General features: G+C 35.9%; 1 protein-coding gene across 6 annotated transcripts in view; it reads right to left on the reverse strand.

Moving 5' to 3' along the window:
* The window catches only part of DPH5 (diphthamide biosynthesis 5), a 36,290-nt gene that overhangs the window by 13,895 nt on the left and 9,298 nt on the right, over positions 1-13,097 (reverse strand). For all 6 annotated transcript variants that reach the window (XM_011935196.1, XM_011935195.1, XM_011935197.1 and 3 more), the window contains exon 4: positions 10,555-10,663. In XM_011935196.1, coding sequence (XP_011790586.1) covers positions 10,555-10,663 — 109 coding nt within the window. The remainder of the gene's footprint in view (positions 1-10,554; positions 10,664-13,097) is intronic.

The raw sequence follows: 13,097 nt of genomic DNA on the forward strand, positions 1-13,097 counted from the left end.
AGCAATCGAATTCACAGGTCAGTGTACAAAGACCCATGTAACTCCAAGTATTCAATCATGAAACTTCCTGCCACATGTGACAAGGTTTCTCTGTAACAAATGTATTTCTAGTTCCAATATGGAATGCCAGGAATATGTTCACTCTGTGCCACGTCTGGGCCCTGATGAGGGGTTTCGTTATTATTACTGGGTGATGAGAGGCAAACTTAGCCAACATATACTTATTACAGATCATCTACTATGTACCAGGTATTATGCTAGTCACAGGTTTAAAATGACAGGCAAAACATAGCTCTGGCTCTCATGGATTGTGCAGTCTTGCTCATGTCTCACACAGCAGGGAAAGGCTCTGCAGTCATGGCACTGGTTCTTACTATGATTAATCATGGACAAGTCAAGTAATGTTCCCAAGCCTTGGGAGGAACCCTTCTACAAAATGGATATAAATAACTGTAAACATAAAAATGTGGTTTTTTAGGGTTGAATGACACAAAGTATGCAGAGTGCCTAGTAGTGCCTTGCACATGGAAAAGTCTCAGTAAGTGTTAGGAATTTGATGATATAATAATGATAATGTTTTAATAATGATGATGTTCTAAAATGCTGTGCCCTGCTATAATCCAACTGCTTTTCTTATTGGAGTAAGCTCAAAAATATTATTAAATATTTGAAACTACATTTATAATTTCATTCTGACAAGTTCAACTGTTCACATTCTAAAAAGGATTTTTCACATCTCTGATCAAATTATGAAATATTAGTATTATTCCATAAAAAAACTTCAAGGTAAAATTGTTAAAAAAATTATATATGCAATAATACATACTTTAAATGAGTCTTAAATACTTTAAGAGTCATGGGAATACAGTGATGGAAGGAAATAAGTTCTTCATTCAAAAAGAAAGTAATAGACCACTTAAGAAAGAACTGAGATGCAAGTCACATATAAACACTATCTAAAGCATTTTGTGTAGCAGTGTCTTTGAATTGTCTAATTTGAGAGATTAAAGAAAATCTCACACAAGCACTGCTCTCCAGGACCCTGATTTATAAACTGTAACCACTCCTATAGCTGTGGTGCAAACTTCTTCAGTGAATCCTGGAACATTATGCAAACAATTTCACCATATGTCAATACCTCAAAGAACAAAAGAACCAGTTCTTTGTGTTTCACAATCCAAGGGCTCACCAGTGAACTATACTAGGGCAAAATCACACAGTGATGAGAACTGAGATTGCAGAAGTCTAAGTATTGAGCCATCCTATAATATTAATATAAGCCTTTGTGTTGTAATCACTTTTCCTCCAAAACATTATCTGCAAATCTAAATTTAAAGACTACAGAAACAGCTGTTTTGTAAGAAACAGTAGGTAAACACAGGCCTTTTTAAATTTTAACCTGGAGTAACCTATAGAGAAAGTAGTTTACCTAACTTATACTGGATTATGTTTTATCTAAGATAAAAAACAAAAAAACTCAACTCAAAACATCCACTCATTAGGCATAAGGCACAATCTAGTCAGAAGATGCACAAGAAAGACAATAGTAGGTAGTAATAATTATTATTAAATATGCTGTAGACTCTAAGCATTATAAGAATTCAGCATTTCCCCCACTCAGAGGGCATCTGAAGGCATCTTCTGAAAATACAAGGTGTAAGCTAGACCTTGAAAGACAGTTAAGATTTAAGACTGGAGAAGCCAAACATGGGGAAAGAATGAGATACTATGAGCAAAGTAACAGACGTGGGAAGTCTTGGGCAATATTTAGAATGGCATTAAGCAATTACCTAGAAATAGCTAACTGTACTTGACTTCTCTCTAAACACATATCTAATTCCTGATATCTTATTTAGTGCCAATTCCTGTAAATTCTGCTGTATAATTTATGTAGCTGACTAGTCATTTCTTTCCCTACAACTATGGTTTGAGCCTTCAATGTCACTTGCCTGAATAACCTTAACAGTCTCCTAACTCATCTCATAGCCATCAATATTTCTTTCCTTTTAGAAGCATAGATGCTTTGTAAAACCCCATTTTAGACTTCAATGCTTTTGTTATTTTTTATAATAAAAATATTTTCTGTGGTATTTACATTAAAAAGTCTGTTAAATTAAGAAAAATTAAACTTGCTAAGAACGCTATTAAGCCCTGCAAGTATCATATATTTATATCCTAAATTAAATCAGTGAAATCTGTGAAGGGAAAGAAAGCCAAGCCAGCAAAACTGTCAAAAAATGTACCACAAAACCACATAATCAAGAGTGATTAGTTTTCTCTTCTATACAGAATACTGGTCTTGGGGTTGGGTTTTGTTTGTTGTTGTTTTTATCCCCACATACAATTTGCTTATCATTGATGTAACACTGATTTTTGATGACACTAAGAAAGAGTATGCACATGGCCACACACTAGGTACATAAAGTTGAATGACTATGTAGACAGAAGAGCCACAGGATTTATAATGAGAGCCACTTGTAAATTAAATTTTAAAATGACAATTTAGAGCATATAATTTCAAAGACAAGATTGAACTCCATGGTGGAAGGCAGGGGGTTGGGGGAAAAAAATAAATAAGAAATTCAACCCAGCAAGTACTTGTTACATATTGATTATATGCATGGCACTGTGATAGACTGCAACGGCAGACAGGAAAATCAGTAAATCAAAGCATTTATAATATCATAAAATCATAAACATATATAACATGGCTTGGGTGTGCCCCCACCCAAATCTCATCTTGTAGTTCCCATAATCCCCACATGTCGTGGGAGGGACCTGGTAGTGGGAGGGTGAAGCGGGGGGGCAGTTACCTCCATGCTGCTCTCGTGATATTGAGTTCTCACGAGATCTGATGATTTCATAAGGGGCTTCCCCCCCTCTTTACTCTGCACATCTCCTTGCTGCTGTCATGTGAAGAAGGCTGTGTTTGCTTCGCCTACAGCCATAATTCTAAGTGTTCTGAGGCTTCCCCAGCCATGCTGAACTGTGACTCAATTAAACTTCACAGTTTATTGACCTCAAAGTCAATTTAACCTCAAAATTGAGTCAAAATTGACCTCAAAGTCAATTTCCCAGTCTTGGGTATGTCTTTATGAGAAGCATGAGAATGGACTAATACAACATACAAGTAACTGAACATTCTATATAGGTTGGGGATTAATTTACCAAAATTGTTTTAATAGAAGAATGGCACAATTAGATTTACAATTTAAAAAGTAAACTATGAAGTAGGAAAAAAATAATGGTAAGGTGGCTATTAAAAAAAATAATGATTAGAACCAGTAATAAGTAGAAACAAAAAGGAAGAAAAAAATTAAATATGCTCATGACTTAGCAGGTAGTCAAAAACTGTTGCTAAGTGACTAAAAGAATAGAAAGAGCTTAGATTATTTTTTCTAAGACTACAGAAGGATGTAGAACTCTAGATGATAAAACCTAGCTTAATACAAAGAACACTAAAACTAGGTGTTCTTTGTATTAAGCTAAAGTTTTTCATTACTACGTTAGTCCCTGGACAACAATGAAACCAATTAATGATTCTGAAAACTAACAAGAAGAATCACTATAAGGTCGACAATGCTGACTATCACACTGAATGTTGTGGTATTAAAAAAAAGGGAGGAAATGAGTTGCTACTTTCGGATAGTAACATACATTTTTCCAAACTAGAAATGCATTATATAAACAGATGAACATATGGCAATACTCAAGGTCACTCATGCAATAGCAAGAGAAAGTGGAAACATTTCACAATGATAGGAAATTATACAACCTTTTCTCTGAAGTCAGCCACAACTGATAATGCAGTTTTTATCTAGAAATCATTGCTACCTAGTTTCATGGAATTGTCTCATTTATCTGCCTTTCAAAATGTTTTAAAACCATTTCAGTCACCAAATTTCTACAAGAGAACTAATATATTCTATCACACAAATGATTAAGATAATAAAATTATATATAAAGAAGTATTTCAGAATTTTTAATTTCTTCTAATATTTGTTTGGCCTATAAGATCAAGTAAATATACATATACTAAGTGTTGAATAAAAAGACTGAAATATGCCAAAATTGGTAATTGTGGATACCTCTAGGTGGTGGTACTATGGATGCTTTTTAATTTTCTTTTTATAATCAATATATCTTCCTAATTTTCTATGAGTATAGAAATCATTTATTATCAAGGAAAATGGTTCTTCTAAAGCAGGAACAATGCTAAATGGAAGCAATTCTGACTCTGTATATCTAAGCTAACTGCTTCTGCAGAAATGTTAAACTCAAGAATTCAAGAAAAAGGCTTTATTCTCCTATCTTCTGTGTATTGAGAAAAATCTCTGATTTATTAAGATTGATCCTCAATTTATTAAGCAAATTTTCGTTACCAGGACATCTGAACACAACCAACATGCCTGGCTTTAGACATACAAATAGGCTTTTCTTTCATTAGAAAAATCTGAAAAATGTTAAACAATTACAAGTGTTAGAAATATCTGTTAGGAATTTAAAAACATGATTTTAAAGTATATGTGTTTATAACTATTATTTTAATGTGAAAAATCCTAAAATTTATTGAATGAAAATTTGAGTACCTAATAGTATCTCAGTCAAGATAATCTTTGCCAAATGTTGGTAAAGAGGCTGGCTTTTTCGCTTCCAAATCTATAAGATATTAGAGCTTATCTAGTTTAGTAATTTTCATACATTTTATTGGCACTTAGTGTACATTTAGTTCTTTTTTTCTAAATGAACTGCTCTTAAATAAAACATCAATAGAGTTAAAGATAATAACTGGGCTCCCTGAAGATCTAAATATTTGTTATTTGGTGTTATGTCACTACTTCATTATCTGCAGAATCCCTAAAGCATCTTCATACATCATGGTGCGGTTTGAAAACCAGCTCTCTTATCCAATCTCCCTCTCAATCCTCAACACATACCCTTACGGTAAAGAAATCTGAGATCCAGAGAAGTAAGATGGATGCCTTAGTTACTGCCTAGGCAAGAAGTAAAACCAAGGCCTTTTAATTTGAAGTTAAATTCTAAATCTTTTCCATTATATTTTTCCTCTACCAATTCTACCCAATATGGGTCAATTTTTATTCAACATACATATTCTAAGCCTTGTGTTAACTGACTCCCTAGACAGACAAGGTTTCTTTGGTATTTATTTATGTGCATATTTGTATGTATGTGTGTGTTTCTGCAATACCTTACAGATTCCCTAATGTGCTTCTAAGACTCTCTCTTTCAACTACACTACTCTCTCTTTTGGGAATGCCTTCTGCCCTTTTGCCTATCTAGCTAACTTCTTATAATTCATTTTTTTAACCACTTTACTGCATTATCATTCACATAACAATGACCCTTTCAAGCGAATAATTCAACACTTTTTAGTAAATTACCACGCTGTGCAACCATTGCCATACTTAGTTTTAGAACATTTTTCATCACCCAACTAAGACCCCTTATGTCCATTCACAGTTAATTCCTGTAATGCCCAGCCCCAAACAACCATTAATTACTTTCTGTCTCTACAGATTTGCCTTTTAGGGACACTTCATGTAAACAGAATCAAATACATGGTCTTCTATGTCTGGCTTCTTTCATTTAACATACATGTACTTAATATCTACCCCATGACTTTAACTCTTCCCAAGACATTAGTAGAGCCTTCAAGGCAACATCCATACCCTCAAGAGTCTAGGAGTAAGATAAACATACTACTACTCTTCCACATAATCAATTCTATGATTAATCTATGGTCCTGAAAGCACAGGAAGATTGGCACAGGGCTCTTAGTGAAAGGAGGCAACTGCTCTAGCAATGACAAGTTTAACAGAACCAACCAAAGTAGGAAGCCAATTGAGCAACAGTAATAGAAGAGTCCAGCCCTACAGACAAGTTTTTGTGGGGTACAAACCATAATAACAGTGGTAGTGAAGATGATGCATAAAGACCCCAATTCCTTTCCTAGGACTATCAGTAAGGCAGAAATGGCTCTCTACATCTCCCCAAATCTCAATTCTCTTAATACAAAATGCTCCTAAATTCACTTTCTAAATCTTCTCTTATGCCCTACTCCACACAGTACAAGCCACCATCATCTTTCCTCTAAATGTCTATAATTAGCCTCGTAATTGATTTCCTCAATTCCAATCTTGCCTGGCAGTAATTCAATCTTCACATATTGGCCAAAGATTATGTTTTAAAAAATTTATCAGATCAAGTATTTCTATTGCTTAAAACCCTTCAATGTCAATCTATGTCACTTACGTTAACAGCTAAACTCCTAATGTTGGATGAGAGTCTAGTGATCCAGCCCTGTCCACCTATCCAACCTCAAGTCATTCTTCCCCTTGCCTGCTACGGTCCAACAGCCTTTCCTTGATTCCTTTAACAAGCCAAGCTCATTCTCACTTCAGGACCTTTGTACCGACTGTTCGCTCTGTATAGAATATGCTGGTTTCTTCTTGATTCATATCTAATCTTAAATGTCACCTTCTTAGAGATACCTCCCCGACCTCAGTAGTGACTTAGTCACTCTCTAAATACCAGTCTACTTGAATTTCTTATACTTACCAATATCTAATATTTATCATTTTATTGTTGTTGTCCCTTCTGCCCACTAAAATAGAAGCTCTTTGAGAGCAGGGACCCTATTGGTCAAGTTTATCACTGTATCCAAAGGCACTTAGAAAAATAAGTAGGTTAACAGTATTTGTTGAATGAATGGATCACTATTCTCTTTAAAGATTTCTAACTTGGAAGCCTCTAATACACTTTTTATTTTACAAGGAAATTTTTCATCAGGAATATGGAGTTTGTAGTAGATAATTTTATTTTACGGCAAGCCTATAAGATAGTGCATATCAACTGGCTGTGTATGTGAATTTCTGTGTGTATGAAGGAGTGTTAGATAGTTAAACGACTATTTCTACCATCACAGTGATAAACAAAAATTTTCTGTTGGCTAATAAAACTACAAAGGTAATGAACAAATACTCAGTGGCTGATTCTGAACTGTGCATCTTATTTCTTTAGAAAACAACAAAAACAACAGAATAGTTCAAAGGGGGTTGATATATTGATAGCTGAAAAGTCTGCCTATTTCTAGGTTAGAAATTTCACACTGCTACTCTTTAAGGCAAAGACATTAGAAAGCATATATGGTTCAGGTTTGTCACAACATACAAAGTATATTTCTGTTCAATAACTTGATGACTGTTTTTGAACTCATGGAAAGCTCTTTCATGGAGATGACAGAATGCCTTTTCACAGTGGTTCTCACTTCCCATTAAAAAATTGAGCAAGAGCACATGGCAAGATAACCCCTCAACAGCCTACATTTAACAAGTGTATACTGGGAATTAAAAACCTAGTCTTCCAATCCTGCCATGTCAAATGAAAGATAATACAGTTCTCTCACTTTCTAAGTTTTTAATTTGTCTAGGTTGGTGGTTCTCAAAGTATGGTACCTGTAGCAATAGCTTCAGCGTCATCTGAGAATTTGTTAGAAATATAAATTCTCAGACCCCATCCCAGATCTACTATATCAGAAAGTCTGAAGATGAAGCCTAGCAACCTGTCTTACAAGCCCTCCAGGTGATTCTAATAAATACTAAAGTCTGAGGACCATAGATTTAGGTTATTGTTTCTTCCATAAGCACTAATCCAAATAGTAAAGAGAAAAAGGCCAGCTATTATAAGGAAGAAGACTTTGTCAAAGTATTTGCATTATGCAGGATATCTATACATTTATTTTAAAATTTAAGTGTTACGCATATGATTTGTAATGCTTTTTATATTAGAAAACTATATAAAATGAATCAATAATTACCTCTTCTGATATGAATTTCAGTGGTACAAGAAGTATATCTTCATGGAAATGTCATCACTATATAAGACAGAACCTAGAAAGGCACCTCCTGTTTCTCACACAAATAGTCGTTTAATATCCAGATTAGATAATAAAACTAAGCTGGGGGGAAAATGGTGTGTGGCTGTTTAGAGAAATCCCACACACAATTGTGAGAAAGTTTTTTGAAAAATAATATATTCTATATGGATATGACTGTAGGTGCTTATATGAAGACTGCTAATTCTCACAGTAAATTCCCACTCAAATACCTTCACCCATTTTAGACATAAGAACAATTACACTTTACCTATCTATCAGTGTGGAGGATCAGAAGGACAGAATCACCCAGGTTTAATTTTAACCAGTCTATAAAACAGATTTACAAGTGATGTGTTCTATTTTTATGCTTAAAAAAGCAAAAAGAATAATTAAAAATAGCTATATTTAGAGCAAAATATGATGGAGAAAGGGTTAGTTAACTTTCTTTACAGGACATAAAATATGAAATATGATAAAAATGTATGTTCTATTAGCTTAAGGTTTACACATCTTTATTTATCAAATGATAATTTCTCTCCTTTTTTTCTTTCTTCTAGCAGTTATCAATTTTTTTTTTTTTTGAGATGGAGTTTTCAATCTTGTCGCCCAGGCTGGAGTGCAATGGTACCATCTCGGCTCACTGCAACCTCCGCCTTGCGTCTGGGGTGATTCTCCTGCCTCAGCCTCCCCAGAAGCTGGGATTACAGGTGCCTGCAACCACGCCCAGCTAATTTTTGTATTTTTAGTAGAGACGGGGTTTCACCATGTTGGCCAGGCTGTTCTCGAACTTCTGACTTCAGGTGATCCACCCGCCTCGGCCTCCCAAAGTACTGGGATTACAGGCGTGAGTCACCATGCCCAGCCATCAGTTATCAATTCTTAAAAGGCAGCACTGTCACAAGCTTGTCCAGTCCGCCTTATTTTGTGGTTGTTTTTCTGTTTTGTTTTGTTTTAGGCTTTTAGCAGCCTGAAGCCTTGGTTTTTAGTTTCTGTCTCTAGTGATAAGCAGAAAAGAGGGATGAGGAAGGGGCTTTACTGGCTCAACCAGCAACAGAAACTAAGATTTCTCTCCCTCGGACACCCACAGAAGGGAAGAATACTGGACTAGGGATCAAGAGTCTTAGCTCCATCTATGCTACCACCTACCTGAATGACCTTGGGAACATATTCTGGCATCATTTTCTCCATCCCTATAGCATTCTTTGTAGCGCTAACACTTGATGGTTTTATGAACAGCATTCAACTTACTCCAACACAGAAATGTTCAGAAGGGTTTCAAAATGTAAAAAAAGACTTGAATGGGCAAGGTTTTTCAAAAGTATGCATTTTGGGCAAAAAAGATAGCAAAATTCCATGCTAATTTAAACATAACAACTAAGAGCAAGTGGTGAACACTGTCAGGTCAATCATTTATACTTTTTCTCTAGTTCTTCACAAACACAGGCAACATTTTGACATAAAAAGCCAATATTAGTCAATTAAATTGAACTATTCTCTCCAAGTTATACAGAAAATATCGTCCTCTAAAGCTATAGACATAGAACTGATGCTATAGACATAGAACTGATGCTAACATTTCTTCTTGAAAGTATCTATTTTTAAATTATGCGTTTCAGGAAGACACACTGGGGAATACTTTATTTCACAGATTCTAAGATGCATGTTGTTTTCCTGTTATGATATATCTGAAAATAGGACTATGTCTTAACAATCGATGATGTCTTTTTTTTTTTTTTTTTTTTGAGACGGAGTCTCGCTCTGCCGCCCAGGCTGGAGTGCAGTGGCCAGATCTCAGCTCACTGCAAGCTCCGCCTCCCGGGTTCACGCCATTCTCCTGCCTCAGCCTCCGGAGTAGCTGGGACTACAGGCGCCCGCCACCTCGCCCGGCTAGTTTTTTGTATTTTTTTAGTAGAGACGGGGTTTCACCGTATTAGCCAGGATGGTCTCGATCTCCTGACCTCGTGATCCGCCCGCCTCGGCCTCCCAAAGTGCTGGGATTACAGGCTTGAGCCACCGCGCCCGGCCCGATGATGTCTTAAAACCACTGTTAGCCAAGCAGCAGTCATAGTTGTCATGGATTATCCATGTGTGAACATCAGAATACAAACACCAAGCTTGGAAAATGAATGTCAGTAGCTAAGAAGTAAATCTTGGAAACAATTGTGGGGCACTCTAACCCGTCAGAACCAAGACTGTTGGACACAAAAATGACTAACTTTACACATCAATAACTGCAAATCCGGTTTAAAAGCTTACATCCCTGGCATTTAGCGTTTATACTGATTCTATTAAGAAATGCAGCATCACAATGCTCTTGACAGCACACAAAACAATACTGTATGAAAAATCATGGGCCTCGACAATGATGAGTAAGTCATTTGGGTTAGTTTATATTTTCCTTTTTATGTAAGTACAAGTTGGATATAAGGTTAAAACAATTTTCTAGTTAAATCTAAATGTTCTACTCCAATAAGGTGGAAAACCTAGCATAAAAAAATTAGTGTTAAAAAATTCAGAATATGTATATACTAAGTAGTCTAGTATCAAATAATAGTATGTTTTATGATTCATAAAATACAAATAAATGTATTTTCAATTTGTGGAAAAATAAAACCTTTTGGTTTAATTCCACTGAAAAACCTCCTTTGTTGCATTACCTGTAAACCACAGCAGCCTACAGCATTCATTATGGAGGCATTGTGAATAACTCTATAAGGAATTCCCAGCTTTGTTGCTCTTAGAACAAGATCACTGTGTGTTGTAGCCCTGTAGTGAGAAAAGATTAGATTGGATTAAAGCAAACAACACCTTCAAGACAGTAAAGCTATAATATTTCCTGAGTTCATGTCAATTAAAGAGACAGGAGCACTGCATTTCTTCAAATTCTTCTACACATCTGCATAAGGCTTTCATCTGAGCTTTTTAGCAAGAAAATGCAAGACTAAACATGCCCTTCAAACTGTTGAGTTGCTACTATAACACTCCAAAAGCAGCCTTGGCAGCTACTTAAAGGGACCTTTACTTGCCCTTTGTCCTGTAAATATCTGAAAAAGACATCTATGAAATATAAGCTCAGCAACTTAACTCTTGAGCAGCAATTCTTAAGCTCTTTGGTCTCAGAGCCCTTTTAAATTCTTAAAATTACTGCTCTAAAATTCTAAATTAGGGCACAACTAGAATCACTGCTCTATTTTGAAGGCTTTGTTTTTGTATTTAAAATATAAGGCAGAATATACAGATATATCGTGAAGATACTGCAAGTTTGGGTCAAGATAACCACAATAATGTAAATATCAAAATATAGTCAGCCACATTAATTATTTTGGTTTCTTATACATATAAAAGTTATGTTTATGCTAAACTGTAGTCTGTTAAGTGTGTAATAGCATCATGTCTAGAAAATGTGCACATCTTAGTTTAAAAATACTTTATTGCTAAAAAATGCTAACAGTCATCTGAGCCTCCAGTGAGTTGTAATCTTCTTGCTAGTGGATGGTCTTGCCTCTATGTTGATGTCTGCTAACTGATCAGGGTGGTTGGTGGTTGCTGAAGATGGGGGTGGCTGTGACAATTTCTTAAAATAAAACAATGAAATTTGCTGCATTGATTGACTTTTCCTTTCATGAAAGATTTCTCTGTAGCATGCAATGTTGTGTGATACCATTTTACCCACAGTGGAACCTCTTTCAAAATTGGAGCCAATCTTCTCAAATCCTGCCAGTAATCTAATCAACTAAGTTTATGTAATATTCTAAATCCTTTGTTGTCATCTCAGCAATGTTCACAGCATCTTCATCAAGAATAGATTTCATCTCATGAAACCACTTTCTTTGCCCGTCCTTAAAAAGCAACTCTTCATCTGTTCAAGTTTTATCCTAATATTGGAGTAATTCTGTCATATCTTCAGATTCCACTTCTAATTCTAGTTCTCCTGCTATTTCTACCATATCTACAGTTACTTCCTGCAATGAAGTATTGAAGTCCTCAAAGTCATTCATGAGGGTTGGAATCAACCTCTCCCAAACTCCTAATAATGTGGATATTTTTACCTCTTCTCATGCATCATGAATATTTTAAATGACATCTAGAATGGTGAATCCTTTCTGGAAGTTTTTCAATTTACTTTGCCCAGACTCATCAGAGAAATCACTATCGAGGGCAGCTATAGCCTCACAAAATGTATTTCTTAAATAAAAAGACTTGAAAGTCAAAATTACTCCTTGATCCGTGAGCTGTAGAATAGATATTGGGTTAGCAGGCATAAAAACAACAGTAATCATCTTGTACACTGCCTGAGCTCTTGGGTGACCAAGTGCATTGTCAATGAGCAATAACGTTTTGAAAGAAATCTACTTTTTTGAGCAGTAGGTCTCAAGGGTGGGTTTAAAATATTCAGTGAACCATGCTATAAACAGATGTGCTGTCATTCAGGTTTTCTTGTCCCACTTACAGTACACAGGGAGAACAGATTTAGCTTAATTCTTACAGGCCCTAGGATTTTCATAAGGTTATATACATGAGCAATGGCTTCAACCTAGAGTCACCAGCTGCACTACCAAGAGTTAGCCAGTCCTTTTAAGTCCGGCATTCACTTCTCCTCTCTAGCAATTAAAGTCCTACAAGGCATCCTCTTCCAATAGAAGGCTGTTTCATCCACATTGAAAATCTACTGTGTAGTGATTTATCAGTTATCTTAGCTAGACCTTCTGGATAACTTGTTTCCACATTTGTTATCCATAAAAGCTCACACATTTATGTTATAGAGACAACTTTTTCCCTTAAACTTCATGAACCAATCTCGGCTAGCTTGGAACTATTTTTCTGCAGCTTCCTCACTCCTGTCAGCCTTCACAGATTTGAAGAGAGTTCGGGCCTTGCCCTGGATTAGACTTTAGCTTAAGGGAATATTGTGGCGGATTTGATCTTCTATACAGAACACCAAAACTTTCTCCCTATCAGCAATAAGTCTGTTTTACTTCCTTAGCATTTGTGCATTTGTAAGAGTAGCACTTTTAATCTCCTTTAAGAACTTTTCTGGCCGGGCACGGTGGCTCACGCCTGTAATCCCAGCACTTTGGGAGGCCGAGGCAGGCGGATCACGAGGTCAGGAGATCGAGATCATCCTGGCTAACGCAGTGAAACCCCGTCTCTACTAAAAATACAAAAAGTTAGCCGGGTGTGGTAGCGGCCGCCTGTAGTC

The sequence above is a fragment of the Colobus angolensis genome, unplaced genomic scaffold, assembly GCF_000951035.1.
Source record: "Colobus angolensis palliatus isolate OR3802 unplaced genomic scaffold, Cang.pa_1.0 Scaffold141, whole genome shotgun sequence".
In the NCBI taxonomy this organism is placed as follows: domain Eukaryota; kingdom Metazoa; phylum Chordata; class Mammalia; order Primates; family Cercopithecidae; genus Colobus; species Colobus angolensis.